This window comes from Lepidochelys kempii, chromosome 3 (assembly GCF_965140285.1).
Source record: "Lepidochelys kempii isolate rLepKem1 chromosome 3, rLepKem1.hap1, whole genome shotgun sequence".
NCBI lineage: Eukaryota > Metazoa > Chordata > Testudines > Cheloniidae > Lepidochelys > Lepidochelys kempii.
In genome coordinates this window covers 134127911-134149154 of record NC_136382.1, presented here as the reverse complement: position 1 = coordinate 134149154, position 21244 = coordinate 134127911, and the positions used below count along the sequence as shown (strand labels likewise).

General features: G+C 39.0%; 1 protein-coding gene across 5 annotated transcripts in view; it reads right to left on the bottom strand.

The window, feature by feature from the left end:
* Positions 1–14238: 14238 nt before the first annotated feature.
* MAP3K21 (mitogen-activated protein kinase kinase kinase 21) overlaps positions 14239–21244 on the bottom strand; it is a 63796-nt gene continuing 56790 nt past the window's right edge. For 4 of the 5 annotated variants that reach the window (XM_073338103.2, XM_073338104.2, XM_073338105.2 and 1 more), the window contains 2 exons: positions 18516–19304; positions 14239–17350 (listed from right to left, as the gene is read on the bottom strand). In XM_073338103.2, the coding sequence (XP_073194204.1) occupies positions 16926–17350; positions 18516–19304 (1214 nt within the window). In that variant the 3' untranslated portion in view covers positions 14239–16925. The remainder of the gene's footprint in view (positions 17351–18515; positions 19305–21244) is intronic. The other variant, XM_073338106.2, reaches the window with a different exon arrangement.

The following is a 21244-nucleotide window of genomic DNA, read 5'->3' as shown; positions in this document are numbered from 1 at the left end:
TTCCCAGACCAGAAAATAACTGTTGGGGATGTTGAAATGCCTATAGTTATCCTTGGGGACCCAGCCTACCCCTTAATGCCCTGGCTCATGAAGGCACTCTGAACAGTAGTAAGGAGCTGTTCAACTGTAGGCTGAGCAAGTGCAGAACGGTGGTAGAATGTGCATTTGGACATTTAAAGGGTTGCTGGTGCAGTTTACTGACTCGCTCAGACCTCAGCCAAACCAATATTCCCATTGTTATTGCTGCTTGCCGTGTGCTCCACAATCTCTGTGAGAGTAAGGGAGAGATGTTTATGGCAGGGTGGGAGGTTGATGCAAATCGCTTGGCCACTGAATACGCACAGCCGGACAACCAAGGCTGTTAGAAGAGCACAGCAGGAAGCGCTGCGTATCAGAGCTTTGAAAACCAGTTTCATGACTGGCCAGGATACCGTGTGACACTTTTGTTTGTTTCTCCTTGATGAAAACCCACCCCCTTGGTTGCCTCTAAATTCCCTGTAAGCCACCCGCCCTCCCCCCTTCAATCACAGCTTGCTTGCAAAGGAAATAAAGTCACTATCATTTAAAGAACATGTATTCTTCATTAATTAATTATAAAAATAGGGAAATAACTCACAAGGTAGCCCAGGTGGGGTTTGGGAGGAGGGTAGGAGTGAAGGAAAAGGCCACTTTAAAACTTCTTGAATGACAGCCTTCTGTTGCTTGGGCTGTCCACTGGGGTGGAGTGGTTGGGTGCTCAGAGCATCCCCTTCCCCTCCCCCCGCGTTCTTGGGTGTCTGGGTGAGGAAGCTAAGGAACTTGGGGAGGAGGGAGGGCGGTTAAACAGGGGCTGCAGTGGCAGTCTGCGATCCTGCTGCCGTTCATGAACCTGCACCAGACACTGGAGCATGTCCCTTTGATCCCGCAGTAGCCCAAGCGTTGCATCCTGCCTCCTCTGGTCTTCCTGCCGACACCTCTCCTCACGTTCATCAGCCACTTTCCTCTGCTACTGTGTCCCTCCACACATTCTGCTGAGCTCTATCAGTGCCGGACGACTGCATGAGCTCAGAGAACATTTCATTGTGCGTGCTTTTTTTTTTGTCGCCTTATCTGAGATAGCCTTTGGGATGGAGAAGGAAGGCTTGAAACATTTGCAGCTACTGGAGGAAAAAAAGGGAGTGAAGTATTTTAAGAGATACATAAAAGATACATTTTACAGAACAATGGCTATACTCTTTCACAGTGAACAACACTATTCACATTACATAGCACATGTGATTTTGGTACAAGTTCGCATTTTGCATCTTATATTGAGTAGCGAGGCAACAGAATTCAGCTTGCAGGCGGCCATGGTAAGCTGTAGCCTTTTGGCTTCTGCAACTTTCATAACAGCAGCGCCCTCCTCTCCCATACCAAGCAAAGAATGTTGATTTGGCCATTTAGTGCTGTGGTTTTCCCGTTAATGTGCAGCAGCAGAAACCAAACTAACCCCCGCCCCCATCCAATTCTCTGGGATGATTGCTTTTCCCCTCACCCCAGCGCCTGGCTAGTATCAGGGAAGATCCCTGCTAGCCAAATGTGAACAGCTCAGAGCCAATGCCACCCCCATACAACTACATGGCTAACTGTGGGGAGGATTTCTTTTCAGCCACAGGCAAACAGCCCAGTAGGAACGGCCACCTCTGAATTTTCCCTTAATTAAATTCCCCTATTTCAACCAGGTTACCATGAACGATATCATTCTCTTGAGGAGAACACAGAAAGATAAAGAACAGATGTTGCTTGAATGCCAGCAAACACTGGGACCATACGCTGCCAGGCTTTGTCATGAAATGATACCAGATTACTTGCTACTAGCATGGCATGGTAAAGTGTCGTACCATGGAGGACGGAACAAGGCTGCTCTCCCCAGAAACCATCTGCAAAGGCTTTTAAAGTACCTCCAGGAGAGCTTCATGGAGATGTCCCTGGAGGATTTCCGTTCCATCCCCAGACATGTTGTTAACAGACTTTTCCAGTAGCTGTACTGGCCATGAATGCATCTCAAGTCCTCGGGGCTACTTAATCATTAAAAAATGCTTCCTTTCATAACATGCATTATATTTTAAAAAGGTACACTCACTAGAGGTCCCTTCTCTGGTTTTGTTGGGTTGGGAGGGTATTTCAGTCAGGGTGATAAAAAGATCCTGGCTGTCGGGGAGAATGGTGCGCAATGTGCTCTCCTCAAGCTCCTCCTCCTCTTCCTCATCTTCCCCATCTGCAAAATCCTCAGGCATGGCAAAGAGTACCCCATCATCGGAGTTCACGGACAGGGGTGGGGTAGTGGTGGTGGCCCCCCCTAGAACTGCATGCAGCTCAGCGTAGAAGCGGCATGTCTGGGGGTCTGTCCAGGAGCGTCTGTTTGATTCTTTGGTTTTCTGGTATGCTTGTCTGAGCTCCTTAAGTTTCACGCGGCACTGTGTTGCATCCCTGCTATAGCTTCTTTCCTCATGGCCTTGGAGATTTTTTTAAATGTTTTGGCATTTCGTCTTTTGGAACATAGTTCTGATAGCAGAGATTCCTCTCCCCATACAGCAATCAGACCCAGTACCTCCCGTTCGGTCCATGCTGGAGCTCTTTTTCGATTCTGGGACTGCATCACCTGTGCTGATGAGCTCTCCTGGCCAAACAGAAAATGAGATTCAAAAGTTCCCGGGGCTTTTCCTGTACACCTGGCCAGTGCATCTGAGTTCAGAGTGCTGTCCAGAGCGGTCACAATGGTGCACTGTGGGATAGCTCCTGGAGGCCAATACCTTCAAATTGCATCCACACTAACCCTAATTCAAAATGGCAATGTTGATTTCAGCGCCAATCCCCACGTTGGGGAGGAGTACATAAATTGGTTTTAAGAGCCCTTTATGTTGAAAAAATGGCTTCATTGTGTGGACAGGTGCAGGGTTAATTCGATTAACACTACTAAATCTGACATAAACTTGTAGTGTAGACCAGGCCTCAGAGGTAGTTTGGAATTCTCGGAAGTGTTGTTGCACACATTACTATGGGAATATCTTATGGCAATAATTTTGGAAAAAGGCCAGAATTTACACAGCAGGTGACTGAGTCTGGCTGGAGCAAAATGTTCACATTACATCTCCAGACAATCACTTCTTCCCCTAAACATCTCCCTGCCTCACCTTGCTTCCCTCTATTCATTATCCATTCTTCTATAAAAGAATCATTTTAATAAGGCTCCAAATTGACATGTATGCAACACCACAATGTTCCTTTGGCAAGAATGCCATACACTGGTGACATCTAGTGGACACAAGTAACAAAACAAATCAAACCATATTTAAAAAGATTCAGTTTGTGAAAATAATTCAGTCCTAAACCGATGATAATCTTGTGTGTCTTTCACACACTCCTCTTTACTCCCAGGAAACCATCTTTATCTCAGTATGCTGAAAGCTTGAGAAATGTTTAGAAACATAGGAATGACCATATCAATTCATACATAAAAAGCATCTAGTCTTGACTCCTGGCTTCAGGGACCAATACCTTATTCTTCAGAGAAGGGTGAACTTCTCTCCCCAAAAGGGTTATTGGTGCAGAGAAACTTTAAACCCCGATGTAAAGGGTTATGGAAGGGGAAATATATGGAATGTTCCCCTTACCAGCAACTAACAGTGCCAAGGCACTGGCGCCAACACATGCAGTCAATGGTCACTTTTACGACTTATGAACTGTGTCCCTCCGACACAGGGGCTGTATCCAGTGGATCCGTGCCATCGATGCCCACCCCAATTCCTTCACAATCCTCTCTCACACAGTACACTTCTGTGGAGTAGATCACAAGGTAGCGCAGGTGAGTTTTTGTGTATGGTCTTCCAACAGCCTGCCCTCAAACCATACAATGCAACGGCAGTGGTTCAACTACATTTCAAGCTTTCTGTGGCCACGGTAGAGGAAACAGCAAGGACAGCAAGATATTACTCTTCTTGGCCGGTCATACGATGCTATAACATGGGAGTTATCCCCAACATCCCCCAACAGCCAATCAAATTATGTTTTGAAGCAAGAGCTTTTATTATGCTTTTAACATAGTCTTAGCTTGCATAATTGCCACTGTAAATGATGACCATAAAATTATCCAGTCCTCCTAATAGTCTTGTTGCATTATCTGACTCCGCACCCTGTGGCAGTGAATTCTACAACTGATGGTGTTGGGAAAAGAAACACTTTTTCCTTTGTCTTAACTGTCTTTGATTTGGTCACATCTCACCTTTGGCCATCCACTTTGCCCTTATTTGGATATTTCTCATCTCCTATTTATTTTTTGTAACTGAGGCATTCAAAATTGGACTCATCACTCAAACCAACTTCTGGCACTCTTTGGTTTTGGCGAGAAAACTGATGCACATTAATGATGTTAATGCAGCATTATTGAGTCTTTATTCTGGTTAGGCAGCTACAGATTCCAGATTACTCTGGTTTCTGGCAGCAATAGCCTGGTATTTATTGTGTGATGCCATGGACAAGTTAGGGTGTGTTTGAGCTAACACACACCAGCCTCACCTCAGAATAACCCTCTGTCTCCACTCTTGGAGGCCCACAGAAAGCCTGAACAGTGGCTCTTGTGAGAGTCTGGGAGAACCAGAAGTGGAGCAGGATACCTTCACACCGGGCTTGCACTCCTTGTGCAAACTTCTTTGTTGAGCAAACACATTGACTTTGTCTACGCTGGAAAAATTAGGACACATAATTCACCATTATAACGGCTCTGGTTCACATTAGTGGAAGTTCTGATGTAAAAAGGACTTGGGTATGTTATCTAATTCTCCTCCAACTGTACACCACAGCCCCTACTGTTGCTGCTGCTGGTGGAGCTACACCAGCAGAGCACTATATGTGTGTGGTATTCTCAAGAAAGCAGGGAGATTCAGGTTTCAGGAAAATGCTCCTAGTGAACAATTAGAAACATCATCATGGGGTCAAGGTGTCTTATTCATAGAACTCCTACCTATCTCCCTATTTCCTACTAACCTACTTCCTGTTGCTGCTGCACTTCCTGCTAGATGCATACAGTATCCACAAGATGTCCCTATTCCACAATAGGTGCCAATTTTTGTAGTATAGATGCAGCCAATGGCCACTTTCCTAAGCTGAAGTTGCTAGTTTTAGTTCCATCACTACGTATAAAAAATGTCAGGTTTCCCCCCAGTAGGCCTGTTACTACCGGTATCCCAGGCAATAATAAGCCTTTAAACGTGTTATGGTTTCACAGCAGCTAGGGCAGACAAAATATGCCAAAACATTTAAACAGAGTTTAAAGAGTGTTCTAGCCTACTAGCGAACTCTCACAAATCTCACCCCCAACAGTATTTCAAAACACTTTTCACCATTGCCTACCTATAGTGCCAGAAAAATGAGCACTTTTAAATAACCTGTTTGAACAAAGGCAGTGTTAATAGAAAGCCTGTTGGTATTTTTTTTTAATTACTTTTAAACACAGGGACAAAGTATTTTTTTAAATAACAGGACTATAAACAGTTCTTATGTGCTCTTTTAAGTTGCTCCTGAAAATATACTTCTTTCAGATAACTTTTGTTAAGAACAGATGGTGTGGTCCATTGGATTAGATGCTGGATTGATCTGGAGGTTCTAAGGATCTTGGCCTGAGCCCCTATTCTAATAGTGACTCATCATGTGTCATTGGACAAGTCACATCCTATCCGCCTTTCCATTTCCTCACCTGTCATAGTGGATCTCTCTATTTTGTGAAGCACTTTGAGATCTCCAAAACCTGCTGTAATACCTAGCTCCTTGCTCAAGTAGCTTAATTTTTGCTAGGATGATGACTAAAAAACCCTCTCATTATTAGTATGTTGCCTCTTTCCCATCCACCTTGGTTTGTATTTTGTACAGACCTTCTAATTAAAATTGTGTATTTCCTTTACCTGTGATAAAGACAATAAGTGAATGTAATATCTATGATATACTAAAGCAGAACATTGTTGTAAATGTTGACACTGACATTAATGTCTCTTATAAGTCATGGCTTGATTCTGGACTTGATTATGCCCATCACAATATATTTCTTCCTTCCAGCTACTGCAATTGTCACATTTGTACAGTCACCAAACTTCACTGGCTAAAAAGAGTAGATTAATTTAATTCATACTTCATTCTCTGGGAAGATAATCTACTGCCCAAAGAGCCTTTGGGCAAACCTCATCTACTCTCCTCTGCTACTTAAAGTTACAAATAATTTTTAACCCTGTTTCAATGTAGCAACACACACAATAGTAACTATATTAATCCATTCCCACCGCTTCCTGCTTGTGTGCTTACGAAGTGATTTATTTTTCATGTAATATTTCTCTATTCACATTTTAATACACACTGCTTTATTCAGGTTAGAGCGTTAATTTGCACAGTGCTGTTTTGATAAGAATGGAGAATACAAAACCAATTATCTAATGCACGTCCTGTCCATTATTAGGAGTCTAACTGGCAAGTCAAAGTCTTGGGCAGCTGAAACTTGACTGAATAAAAGAAAAATGTATGCTTCTGTAACAACTACCATAAAAGAATTTCAAAGCACTTTATAAATGTTAAGGAAAACTCACAAGTTCTCACCTTGAGATAGGTTAAGGACATACACTTTGGTCATCCCTGAAATGCAGGCACCAGTGGAATGCAATGTAGCAGTTTAATACCAATGTCTAGCAACACAGCACAGCAAGTTAGGATAAGAGCAGCTGCAGCTTCATTTGTGTCTATTAGGGAATTTAGGGAAGCAGAACTTAATTCTTGAACACAAGCTGGAATCTGGCCAGGATATGGGTGCTACTCTTGGGAAAAATGGAACAGAATCTTGAAAACCACAAGAGGACAAGACGTTACTTTTTGTGTCTCACTCAAACGAACCAAGGCCCAGGTATATAGGTACCTAACTCACATTTCAGTCATTATACTGCTGCTGTTTATTCGAAACACCAAACTGGAGCATTGGACCATTATGGACCCAGAGGAGCATGCCACCTACACAACTTCCTGCAGTACCAAACGGTTATGAGGGGTTCTCCCATTCATGTACCAGCATATCCTAACACTGGTAAGAGGATCACTACACAAGGTGATGATGAAAGCTGCTCCACTTAAAATAGAGGGGGGAAAGCATAGGGATGAGTATCTCCTCTGTAGGAATTCTCACTTTGAATTCTCTAGCTGTTTAACTTCAAGACAGACAACTGCATCTTGGACTTGTTTAGAGAGATGGCCCGTTTGTTATACTTCTGCAACATAGGCCATGGAAGCATCCTCTCCCCCTCCACCTCCTGCTTTGCTAGGTGGCTCCTTATTAATTATTGTAGTGCCTAAAAAGAACCCTAACCATAGACCAAGACCCCATTGTGCCGGGCACTGTACAAACAGGACAGAAAGCCACTCTCTGGCCCAAGTTTAAGTAGATTCAAAATTTAAGTAGACTCAAAGCGGAAGGCAGGAGACCATGATGTCTGATTTTTCTTACTGAGATTTTGAAAAATGCTCAAATTCCCCCCTGTAAGGCACTCAGCTACCATGGTGTTGGATGCCAGATAAATGCCTGAAATAAAGAACATCTTCTCCTACTATTATATTGTGTCTCAGCATTGTCTTCAGTGCACACTTCCTGTCTCACATTACCTTAGAGACAGGATGCAATGTCTAAAAAATGCTATCGACAACTGAGAAGAGGTAACTGGGAAAGGAAAGAGACCTATTATATAAAGCATCTACTTGAGTCAAGATCTCACTCAGGCTGCTGCAGCAAACTATCCACCTACTCTTCTTTCTTATCTAGTTTCACCATCACCAGCAAAAAGTATCAAAATGCTGCCATGTATGAGCAGCATTAAACAGGAGCTGCTGAAATTTACCATCCTATCATTCAAATGCAGGAAAACAATTAGTATCCCCTGGGCTGGGATACATTTTATAGGGGAAAATTTAGCAGCATATGGTGTGTGAATTAAGATTAAAAACAACAGCTGTCAGTGTTGACTGAAAAATCTTTAAAAACAGATTTATGAATATTTATGAAAGTATTTAAGTAGAGATGGCTTGAATTGCCTCATCTCCTCCCCCCCCCCCCCCAGCCCTAACTGAAAGCTTCTACATTGGAGTTTGAAATGCAGATCTAAATTTTACAGTTTAGGTCCATCTTTAGAATTTAAGAGGAATTATACAAATTAAATCTATTATGCTAGTAAGAAATTGTTAAACATTTGCAATCAGAGTTTAATACAAGAATTCCCTATCTGGATCAACATTTGACTTGCTTGGAAGAGAGAGAGAGAGAGAAACATTTTGGCATTGATAGTGTAACCAATACTACCAAAACCTAAGTTTATTAATAAAACTACTACTTAGCACCTACAGTAACTTTCATCCCCAGATCTCAAAGTTCTTAACAGTGATGGGTGAAACAATTATTCATGTCTTACAGATAAGGGAACCAAGGCACAGAAAAGTAACTTGCCAAGAATCAATGGCAGAACAGGGAGTAAAACTTAAGTCACCTGATCACCATTTGGCATGGTGCATAGTTAATACTTCACTTCTGAAATCATTGCATTAAACAAGGCAGAAACACAAATGGTCAAGCTACTTTAGAAGTTCCTATTCACTGCCACGTTTTCACTGTATTCAATTAAACTTGTCAATGAGGGAAAAGATGGAAGATCTCTATCTGATCAAAGGCAACATTTTCAAAAGCATCTAAGTCCCATAACGTCTCAGTGGGATATAGGAGACTCCTAAATCACTTACACACTTTTAAACCTCCCCCCCCCAAAAAAAAAGAGAAAACTAAAGTGATGTCATTGAATCAATACAATTTCACAACATTGTGTTTAAAACCTCTTCTGAAGGGGCACTGTTCATTATTGTTGACTATAGCCTGGAAGTGGAGCAATGACTTTGTTTGATAGATAGAGAACAGATTTAAGGCCTTAATTCTTAATTAAAAACTAATTGGGACATACACAGTGTAGCAGTTGGTTTATTTATGAACCTCCCTGGCTGAGTTAAAGGATATAAAACATAAAAAGTAACTTGGGAACAATCTGGTAGCATATGCAGAACAGGCAGTAGCAAGTCAGCAGCAGCCTTCACCCTCTAGCAAATAAGGGAATGAGTCTCTTAAGCCCATGAAAGTGAAGCGGTGCAAGACTGTGAAGGACATCTCGCGAAGGAGAGAAGACAAGAGTGCCACTGATTGAGGGAGCCAGTCTCCTTTCTTGTTCCCAGCCTTGCGGTAGAAGCAGCATTCTCTCTAGGCCTACGCTCAGCTCACACATCAAACCCAGCAGGAAGACGAAGGGTAATTTTGGCATATATACAATTAAACTAGTCAAGGAGCCATTTTTAATGGTTGTTGCAACACCCTCTGTCTTGCTAACAGTTTCACTTTTTGAGCATTACCTAACAAATACTGCAGCGACTGACACTTGAAAATTTAGAGCCAAGCATACAGAAGCTTTCTAATAAGCTACATCTGGAAATAATCCGTTTAAATTACCCGTTGCCAAAACAGCTTTAAAGTCTCACCCTGTTTTTCCTGTGGATTCAGCTTCTTACTTAATGGAGGGGCTCAAGAAACATATCTGTAGGCTTGGCTATGTATCCCTGAGATGACCAGGGCAGACAAAGGTTACTTACTTGTTATCTTGGAGGATCCAAGAAGGTAAAGGCCCCTTTGGCAATAGGCTGTCAGTACAAGGTAGGATCTCATTTTCATCCCATTTGCCTTAGAATGAGCTATTAACCCTAAAGATCCTGGACCACTCTCTGACTCAGGTCACAGAAGAACATCTTTACATGGAGAATCATGCCACAAAAAGGCTAATAATCTTCACACATTGAGCTTCACTTTGGCCTTTGAGATGTCAGTGAAGAGCTGTCAGGTCACATAATGCTAGTTCAATATATTTCCAGTAGCTTCTGCAAGTCCATTTTCTTCATTCTAAAAAGCTTTGAGGCCTGTTTCCAGCTGCTTTTACAAGGAGGAGCTACAAACCTCGCTGTTTTTATTAATGACTGCTGAAACTAAGGGAAGAGAAAACAGAAGCCACCATCCCTGACTGGACCCATCAAAGTGGAGCTGTGGGCTACCAACAGGAGTGTGTAAGGGATCAGGGGTATGTCCAACAGAGCAGAAAGGTAGGTGCCTGTGGAGTGTGGGCAGGAGAGTAGGTTACAGGGGAGTACTCCATTACAGGGGAGTACGCACAGGGGGTGAGAAGAAAGGGCTCAGGAGGCAACACAGAATATATGAAAGAGGGGAACAGATGGGATTGGAAGATGAAACAAAAAACAAAGACAACATGATTTATTTAATAAAAGGATCATACACTTTAATCTACTTGCATTTCAAAGCACGGTAAATAAGAGTGCACTATGGAACTTTCAGTTCCAGCAGGGTCCACATAGATACTTGCTAGCGCACGGTAGACTTCCACCCCAGATTGCTGTGAATTAATTGTTCGTGTAGACAAGCCCTTAAATATAAAAAGGGAATTTAACTTTGCAAATATTTTTAATTTAACATGAATCATTACATTGGGAAATGCTAGACTCATGCCACACATCAACCGCTGGAGATACAGCTCTAATAAAGCTATGCTTATGCACATGATTTGGGATTGCCCTTTCATTCCCTCCTTTTGGGATGATGGGAATGAATCTTAGAAATTAACCTTGAAAGGGATGCCACTATTTTGATCATGGGGAAGAAAGAATTTTACATCATATAATGAAATAATGAAGACTGCAGTGACAAGGTGGGTGAGGTGATGTCTTTTATTGGACCAACTTCTGTTGGTGATACAAGATTTCTGTGTAAGATCGAAAGCTTGTCTCTTTCACCAACAGGTCCAATAAAAGGTATCACCTCACCCACCTTGTCTCTCTAATATCCTGCGACCAATTCAGAGCTGGAAAAAAAATTATTATATGGAAGAGTAATTCCATGCTAGGTATAAATTTCTGGATCTCTTCCCTCCAGCCAGGCAGAATGGAAACACCTCTTTCATTTGAAACAAATTGGACCATTATGATTATATCTACAAGCCACTCCTACAACTATAAATGCAAGTACAGGACATGGAATTTCTAATGCTATTGGCATTATTGAGATTGAGTCCAATTTGGGAGCTAGTCTGTGTTTAACTTTTGTTTAATTATCAACTGAACATATTTGTCAGACACTAGCAAAAACAATGCCCCTTGCCAAAACTAGAATTTAAGTGAAACAAATTTGGTAACCTTAGGGACACCAATCTGAACAAACATCAGAAAATGCAAACGTTAGGGTACTTGCAGTCACATTAGCCCTCCACACTATACACACTATGGTAATCTGATTAGTAATTAGAGCTGTCAATTAATCACAGTTCACACACACAATTAACTCAAAAAATTAATCGTGATTAATCGCAGTTTTAATCCCACTGTTAAATAGAATACCAATTGAAATTTATTAAATATTTTGGATGTTTTTCTACATTTTCATATATATATTGTATTCTGTGTTGTAATGGAAATCAAAGTGTATATTATTTTTATTACAAATATTTGCACTGTAAAAATAACAAAAGAAATAGTATTTTTCAATTCACTTCATACAAGTACTGTAGTGCAATCTCTTTGTTGTGAAAGTGCAACTTACAAATGTAGGGATTTTTTTGGTTACTTAACTGCACTCAAAACCCAAAAGAATGTAAAACTTCAGAAACTATAAGTCCACTCAGTCCTACTTCTTGTTCAGCCAATAGCTAAGACAAACAAGTTTGTTTACATTTGCAGGAGATAATGCTGCCTTCATCTTATTTACAACGTCACCAGAAAGTCAGAACAGGCATTTGAATGGCACTTTTGTAGCCAGCATTGCAAGATATTTACGTGCCAGATATGCTAAACGTTCATATGCCCCTTCATGCTTCAGCCACCATTTCAGAGGACACACTTCCATGCTGACGACTCTTGTTAAAAAAAATGTGTTAATTAAATTTGTGACTGAATTCCTTGGGGGGGAATTGTATGTGCCCTACTCTGTTTTACCCACATTCTGCCATATATTTCATGTTATAGCAGTCTCGAATGATGATCCAGCACGTTGTTCATTTTAAGAACACTTTCACTACAGATTTGACAAAACTCAAAGAAGGTACCAATGTGAGATTTCTAAAGGTATCTACAGCACTCGACCCAAGGTTTAAGAATCTGAAGTACCTTCTAAAATCTGAGAGGGACAGGGTGTGAAGCATGCTTTCAGAAGTCTTAAAAGAGCAACACTCCGATGCAAAAACTACAGAACCCAAACCACCAAAAAAAGAAAATCAACCTTCTGCTTGTGGCATCTGACTCAGATAATGAAAATGAACATGCGTTGGTCTGCACTGCTTTGGATTGTTATCGAGTAGAACCAGTCATCAGCATGGACACATGTCCCCTGGAATGGTGGTTGAAGCATGAAGGGCCATATGAATCTTTAGCGCATTTGACACGTAAATATCTTGTGACGCCGGCTACAACAGTGCCATGAGAATGCCTGTTCTCACTTTCAGGTGACATTGTAAACAAGAAGCAGGCAGCATTATCTCCTGCAAATGTAAACAAAATTTGTTTGTCTGAGCAATTGGCTGAACAAGAAGTAGGACTGAGTGAACTTGTAGGCTCTAAAATGTTACATGGTTTTATTTTTGAATGCAGTTTTTTTTTTAAACACACAATTCTACACTTGTAAGTTCAACTTTCATGATAAAGAGATTGCACTGCAGTACTTGTATTAGGTGAATTGTAAATTATTATTTCTTTGTAAAAAAACTAATGCAAATACTTGTAAACAAAAATATAAAGTGAGCACTGTAGACTTTGTATTCTGTATTGTAATTGAAATCAATTTATTTGAAAATGTAGAAAATATCCAAAAATATTTAAATAAATGATATTCTATTATTGTTCAATTGTACAATTAATTTTTTCAAACGCTCGACAGCCCTACCAGTAATTACAATATGCAAAATGGCTCAGTTACTGTGAGAATCTCAATCTTTTGCAGTTCCCGAAAAGTGCTTAAATACATAAATTTTAAAGGACTACTAAAATAAGATTATCCTTTTTTAAAAGAAGACCGAAAGGGACTACTAATGCCTATTAATATCTAAATGATCCCAACTTGGGACTGAATCCTGCCACTCATTACCCACATAAATATATTACTTGAGTGCTTCATTGAATTATTACTCACCTGAGGAAAGATTTTCAGAACTGGGTGCACTGCTTTGAAGTTCACACCATCGTTAGAGTTGAATGTGATGGAAGAGGTAACATTACATTTTCCTGCTACTATTGTATATGTGGAGACACTTTCTTTTGGAAGGATTAACAAGGCAGAAGCAAATCTGAGAAAAACTGGAAGAAACCCAAAAAAAGGATGAATACAAAAATATAAGGAGCCAAGTCCTGGCCCACTTGAAGTCACTGAGAATTTTGCTACTGACTTCAATAGGGAGAGGATTTCACCCAAGGCTTATATTCTTGTTCCAAAGAAAGTCAATTCTGCCATTGATTCACTAGGTGAATCTTCCAGTGCCTGAACTATCCTTAGAAAAACAAGATATCTATTCACCATTGTAATGCACTGGGTTCTCCAGAGGAGAAGTGTTATGTTTACCTGGATGAAAGAAAGTGCAGGCTGCTACTATTAATATCTTAATCTGCATTTCAAGATTGCAAAAACCTACAGGACTTCTCAGATTAACATTAATCACTTACATTTAGTTCAATGACAACTACATGTTCCCACATTCTGAAGGACTAAGAACAGGCTGTTCATAGCTGCTGGTTACTCCCTGAAATTTGTACAAGGGAGTTTAATATATATAAAAACGCTTTAAAACCTGCCCTAATTTCAAGAAGGCCAAGGCCAATATTCAATACACTAGCTACAAAAGTTTATTTTAAAATAAAAACATTTCAGTCATAAGGCTTTGTAAAACAGCATGTCAAGTAGTTACCTTAATCTCTGCAGTGTAAGCACCTTGAAATTGTATGCTAACATGATCAGTATAAATTTACCACTTATATGGTCAGACTATTCACATACATGACAATAAATACATTCTTTACCAGCTATACCCAATACAGAAGTAAAATCATTATAAATATACACCAGATTCCCTTACTTGTACAAAGGTAACTCTGGTAACATGTGAAATAGAAATTGTGAAACTATGGATTTAATCATCTTTATTTTTAATCTTTACATTTTAGTGAAGACTGGCCTATAATTTTAAACTACAGAAAAGAAGTTAAAAAATTAATTCTAAAACACTATATACTATAGCTAAAAGACTGCATCAGTAAAACCAGCTTGTCGGATGTAGATGGCTTACATTCTTTTTCTTGGGGTGCAACCTCTGAGTACATAGCTCTTAAAATTGTTACCATGTACTAATTGGGCCATACTATGCCATTCACTTTTAAGCAGAATCCCCCATTAAAATCAATGGGGAATTTTGCTTAAAAACAGATCACCATATGGACCACTGGCAAGAGAAAACAATACAGCCCACAGTGGGGTATTTTTATGCTGGCTGTTGACTACAAAATCTATGGTGCATAATTCAACATTTATAATGAAGTAAAACAAAGTAGAATGAACAAACGTTTACAAGACAAAATACTAAAGCACCTGAGATTTTCCTTTAGAAAGCCTAGTAGAGGTACTTTCCCCAGGAGGATAGTTGTATAATATAATCAATTCAATTTCTCTCAATATTATAAAGGCATGATCCCTCCTGAAACAGTCTAAGTAGACACAATGTTTCACAACTGTAACTTTCATCTTCAAAATTAAATACACTACCAAACTATATTTAAGATTTGAGCCATATTTTCCACAGAGCACTACATGTATAATTAATTGTGTACACTTTCTACATGAGAACCAATCATTACATTTTAAATTAAAAACTAAACTTCATCTACTGAAGTGTACTTGATAAAATTAAGTACAAGTTTAAAGAATACAAGTTAAAGAACATTGTATGCTATTTGAAATTTGTGGTACCTAAGTTTTGAAGTGTGCAGTATTCATACTTACAACAAACTTAATACCAATTATACAGGTTACTGAAAACAAACAGGATAGGACAAAAATGCAATAATTTAATAATAACCTGTTATACAGTCACTCAGTTTACAGCCAACCAGCGGTTAGTGTATCTTAACATTTTTTGTAGAAATAATACTTTAAGTGTTCTTTCATTTCCACTCTTGATATTGTGAGCTTGTTCTCAGGGAAGCTATGTCCATCTGTCCACTTCTCTGCAAGGTTAAAACTGCATGATTGACATTCTCCAATTCTTCTCTCCCATTTTCAATAGAACCAATGTAGTGCACTATAGAATAAAAAACTGCTTTTTAATTCCTTTGCTTTGATGCTAGGTGCTCATGAATTCTGTTTAACAATGGACAATCTGAACTCCCAGACATAAGGGTAAAGGAGACAAAGAATATAAACAAAGGCCTTAAAACAGGAAAATGTCCTGATGGGAAACGAAAACTTTTTTCTTAACTATGTAATTTTATTTCTGCAACATATCTAAGTCTAAAAATGATAAAGAGAATTTCTAGTTAAGACGTCAAAATTCAAGAAATGCCTCTTAATTCTAATGTTTCTCTTCTTCAGCACTTCCAACAATTACTGGTAAAGCAGCGTTTAAATTAGTCATCACTAATTTAGTGATTTGGGAAAATGAAGTTGCTACATGATCAAGTTTAAGTACACTTTCCCCCACAACTCTATAGTTATGAATTTGTTGGACATTTACTGACTGAATAAGAAACCAAGTGTATCAGATTATTTCCTTTTCATACCACACCTTGGCACGAAAAGAAAGGCTCCCATTGCCAATATAAGGAAGAAAAGGCAGGTTTGACTTTTAAATAGACTTTGTAACAGTTTGCAATTGTGCTAGAAACTTAAACTTGGTTAACTGCACTAAAAAAATCCTCTTTCCAACACAGAAGGTACAGTAACCTAGCGAACTCAGTTTTAATTAAAAATAATCATCAAGAAGAATACTCTTCTCAGTGCAAATATACTGTAATGTTCAAAAAAAGTCAGAGCACAACTATTCAAGTTCCAGTGTATCTTTACCTAATGGAATGTTGCTTCACTCACAAAAAACAAAGAACGTCAAATAGCTTTAACCAAATTCCAGTCACTCAAATTTAAATTTAGTTTTAATTTAAATTATAGCACAACTTTCTAGGTAAACTAATTCTATGATTGACAATCTACTGTATTTCAAAATAGTCGGGGACAAAACTATGCAAATTCATTTGATGGTGATAAATTACTTCCATAATGTAGTCAATGCCAAAGGAAAACCAACTATTTGGGGCAGAGTGGGTAGAACACTTCCATACAGGCATCTTAAACAAAAAAATAAAATAAAAATCCTTAACTCCACAGTTCATAAGGGGCTGTTCCTGAAAAATGTATGTGCAGAGAACTGCCCATGACTTGAATGCAAATGCTCTGCATGCCACTTAGCCCTTCAATGTGTGAGAGAAAACAAAACGTACACCAAAAAGCAAGAGCTCTAGCAGAGAAAAGGTGAGATTTTGTGGGAGGTAAGGGGACAAGTTAATTTAGCAATTCAACTGTGCTTAGAGATGTCCAGAATACTGTTTTCCAGCATTGTGCTTTTAGTTACTAGATGGGATTCCAGTGAAAATTCAAGATAGGCATCTTGTTATACATTGTACAAAATTAGCTGCCTGTTACAAAAAATTTGGTAGTATTGGCCACAGTATTTTAGAAAACAGTAGCATGAAATATTAGATGTACAAAATAATTTTAATTTTTTTCTTCTCCTTAAAAAAGGCAATACTTTAAAAATGCTAGGCACTTAAGACAAAAATTCTCTCTCTAGTTCATATATAGACGGCCGACAAGTTTTGTTCTTCATTCTGCACAAAGGCACTGTGCAGTCTCTGTTTTGACCTTCCACATCAATATCAAGTAATGAAGGCATGTGGGATTTAGTTCTCTCCTCAGTATCTGGTACGAAGTTAACATTGGGATCTACATAACTCTCTACATCGTCCACTTCTGCATAGTCTGGCTTTATACTTTGTGGAAGAACTTGCCATGGATCTATTCTGCTTCTTAGAGAAGAAGGTCGAGGCCTTGATATAATATTGACAGCTCTTTGCTTTTCAGGTGACAGCTCACGGTGCATGCTTCTTTGCTGAACAGATGTAGACCGCAGAATCCCAGAAACTGGAAGAACTGGCAACACAGAGATTCCGTTAGGTGAAGAGATTCCATTAGCTAGATGGAGGAGAAGACAAGACAATATTAGATGATCACTTCTACTTTTGACATCTGGAAAAGCACATACCACCGACAGCAACTTTAGTGGTACTACCTGAACTACTGCTTCACCAAGAAAGTTACACAGGCTGGCAGGAATTAGTGATGCCCTGCAAACGCATGGCAGCATCAGAATAATGGTCTGACACAGTCACTCAACACACCAAGAATTTCTCTGAACCATATTGTTTCTGTGTTAGAGAATGAGGGAGCCTACTTCTCATCAGTCAGAGCGTCAGCAGAATTCAATCAGCTCAATAGCAGGATGAAATAAAACTGAGAAGTTTGTCAAGTTTTGCCAAGTCATTTTAAGACACACACGCAAGTTGGAAACCCTCAGTTATTAAGGGGAAAAACAAATTAATTTAAGGAATTTAAACTCAAAATCACATTGCAGAGCAATATTGTGTTGCAAAAGATGCTCTTCGCATTACAAAGGACAATGCTAGTATTAATAGTGAGTACAAAACTCAACATTTCTACTGGATACCAGTAGGTTAGAGGATAAGTGTTTTCAGTTTGGATATGTCTTAACTATAGCTTGTTAAATGTTCAATGTGTGGTCAGACTCCTGTGCCAGTCAGGGAAGTAAAACTTATTCAACCTGTTTTCCTATGAGTTAATAAATGAACATCAGTAAAATGACACTAATGAATTAGTCTCTGTTGACCAACTGCCAAGCTACACTAAGCAACAGGTTGAAAGAAATGCTGAAATTGTTAAAGCACTGATGTTGCAACCTTCATAGAAATACCCACATTTCCCATTATACTTGGCAATTCAGCTTTGCTTTAAGAACTACAATATAATAAAACCACCTGAATGGAATCCTCAGCATCAATTTTGGTGATTCCACTAGCAACACTGGTTTTGGTACATCCTACCTGGCAGCAGGTCCCCACAGACTTCTACTAAATTCTTAGGTGAAGCTATTTTGCTGTCATTAGTGGAATTTATATTGTACTTCAAATGAAAGCCCTGTCCTCCCCACACACTGTAGTAAGATACTATTTCTGATCACTACTTATTGACAGTATATTCAGTAAGTTATAATTCCATTACATTTTCCGTTTGGTTTATGCACTATAGATAAAGCATCTCTCTGATATTCTATGTTACCCACATGTACTCTGGAAAGTATTTCCGTCTGACATGGTTCGCCTGTGACCCGATCGTCTCAATTTTGATGAAGAGTCATTTGGCACTTTTTCAGATTCTTGTTTCAGAGGAAGAATAGGAGACTGATTCTTTAACATCACAGGATCAGTGTCAAGCACCTGCTTTACCCTTTGTTCCCCCCTCTTAGTTGCCGAAGTTTCTGATGAAAAGGCCTCAATGGGAATGCCTGTGTCACAATCACTGGGAGTGATGCTTACAAAAGCATCTTCACCATCAGACTGAAGCAAGCATTTGGTGGAAAGGGAAGGCATAGAGAGAAGATTCACAGTATTTGCTGATGGACTTAGGGATGGAATATGGGTTTCTTCTTTTTTGGACTGCAATCTTGTAGGACTTGCACTCCTGCGAAACTTTGAAGCACGCTGAAATATTCCCTCCCGCTTCTTCTTCTCCTCCTTTGGCAACAGTTCATCTGGAACCTGTGATTTGTTTAGCTCTCTAATATCCAAGCCCAAAGCTACAGATGCAAGGAGAACAGCACATCCATACAATATAGAGTCAGTTTTCTTTTTCTGCAGTGTTCTATTGAGACTGTTTGTAGGAGTCATTTGTGGCGTACTATTTGAAGAACTAGCAGAGGTTACTTCTTCAAAGCTTTCATGTTCTTTAGTGTTTTCTCCCTGATCATCCTTCCAAAGAGGTAGATCAATATAAGCCTGATTTGGCAACTTCATTTGCTTTGGTCTTTTTGCATCCAAACCTTCAGGGAAAAGTCTCTGCTCTGTACAAACATCTATAATGTAAAAATATTGGAAGGTACTTAAATATTGCAAAATAAGACACTTTTTTCTGGCAAACTTTGTACATGTACCTTAGGATTCCTCATTATTAAATATATACAGACAGACAGACAAACAGACAGATGTTCTGTGTCCCCCATATACACACTTTTTGGAGGCTCAGAGGAACACACAGGGATAACTGTTAAGTCAGATTCAAAAATTTCCTCAAATCAAAATCTTTCCATATTCTTTGTGACAAATATCAAAGAAATCTCTAGTAGTCAAAACAATAAAAGCAGTTTTTCAACAAATAGACTATTTTCAAAATATAAATCCCATGATAGTTATAAAACTCGCTACATACTGTTAGTTAAATTTGAAAAAAATCTAAAAAAATTGACTTACTTGTGAAAGTCTAAACACCAAACTGTCTCTGTATCTCTACTCAGCACACAGCAAATACTGGGTGGACTATGAATACTTTTTTATAAATACTTTTTTACAGACTATAAATACAAATATTTTTGCTACTTCCATTTTCCCTTTGTGTTGAAGAACTTAAATTGCAGCATATTTATGTGAATAGATTATTGTGAGTAGTATACATGACTTTTATACACACACAATCTATATCTGTGTACAGTGTGTGAAGGCTGTGGTGTATGACCTGTTCAGTTGGCTCTGAATCAAAACTTGTAAGAAGTCAATGGGAGTATTTCCATTGAGTTCAGTGGGCTACTAGGTCCACTATGAATAAGTTTGATATTTCCAGTATGTATGATGAAAATGAACATGGAAGTTTTAGTTCTTTGGCTCACAGTGGAATAACAAATGAAGGCAAGTGATGGCTGCAGAATGTGTACTGGACTCTTTAGAAGGCAAGCATGTAAAATAAGAGACTGGGTCTTTTCTATATGTGGTGGTAACTGTAGGGGATGAGTCACAGTTCAAGTGCATGAACTGTTATTCTGTACAGTAGGGTAGGCTGACAGACAGTTGACAGTAAACACTGACCATTCAAATTAGTGTTTCAATCTCAACTACTGAATGTCCTGTCTTAGATAGTCCAGCTTAATTGTAATGTTTTGCAGCTGAGTTCCATCCCCTCTCTTCCCTACTCTGCTCCCAACAACTTTGACGTTTTGCCTGAATGGCTTACATTTTTCTAAAAAGTTCAGAATAAATTAAAAGAAAGGGATTTTTTGCTTGTTTTTAAGGGGAGCCTTGGAAGTACATCAGTCCTCAATTTCATCTTATTTAAAAAAAAAATCTTTGAAAAAAGATGATGATGATGATGATGATGATGATGATGATGATGATGATGATAATAAATATGGTTCTTGGGCTTTTTAAAATACCAAGAAAATTGTTTTGATTTAAATATTTCTTTGCAAAGTTAGCAAACTCCATTCCAACATTATACCAGTGCATGAGAAACAGAAAATGCAGCCAAGTTATTTTCATTGTTCAAACGGAGTGCAAATTCTAAAAATAGAAACAAAACACATAAATCTAACTTCCCTTTTATTAATGATCAAATTTACTAGATTTCATAAAAATATTTTCAAGATTCCTTCTGTGTTGCTGATATTTTTAACCTGAAGTGCCTTAGTTAGTAAAAACAAAAACCTTCAAATTAAAACTGGAAGTTTGCTGAGAAGTCTATATGCTCCTGGTCATAATAGATCATGAACTGTGCATGTGGACCAGATACAGATCAGGCTGTGCCTGCAAAGCTTGGGCATTCTCTATGCAACGCCTGTAGACCATGCAAGCTTCTAATCAATAAATCAGGAGGCATAAGGATTGCAGCACCTAAAGTTTTTCTGTGTTTTTATGCACTTGAGAGATCTGTAGCTGAAGCATACTTCCAAGCTCTGCAAAACACTGAACAGAGGTTATATTATTATTGTGGAGAAATTTGAGTAGCAAGAGGGACTCTGGAAAGAGA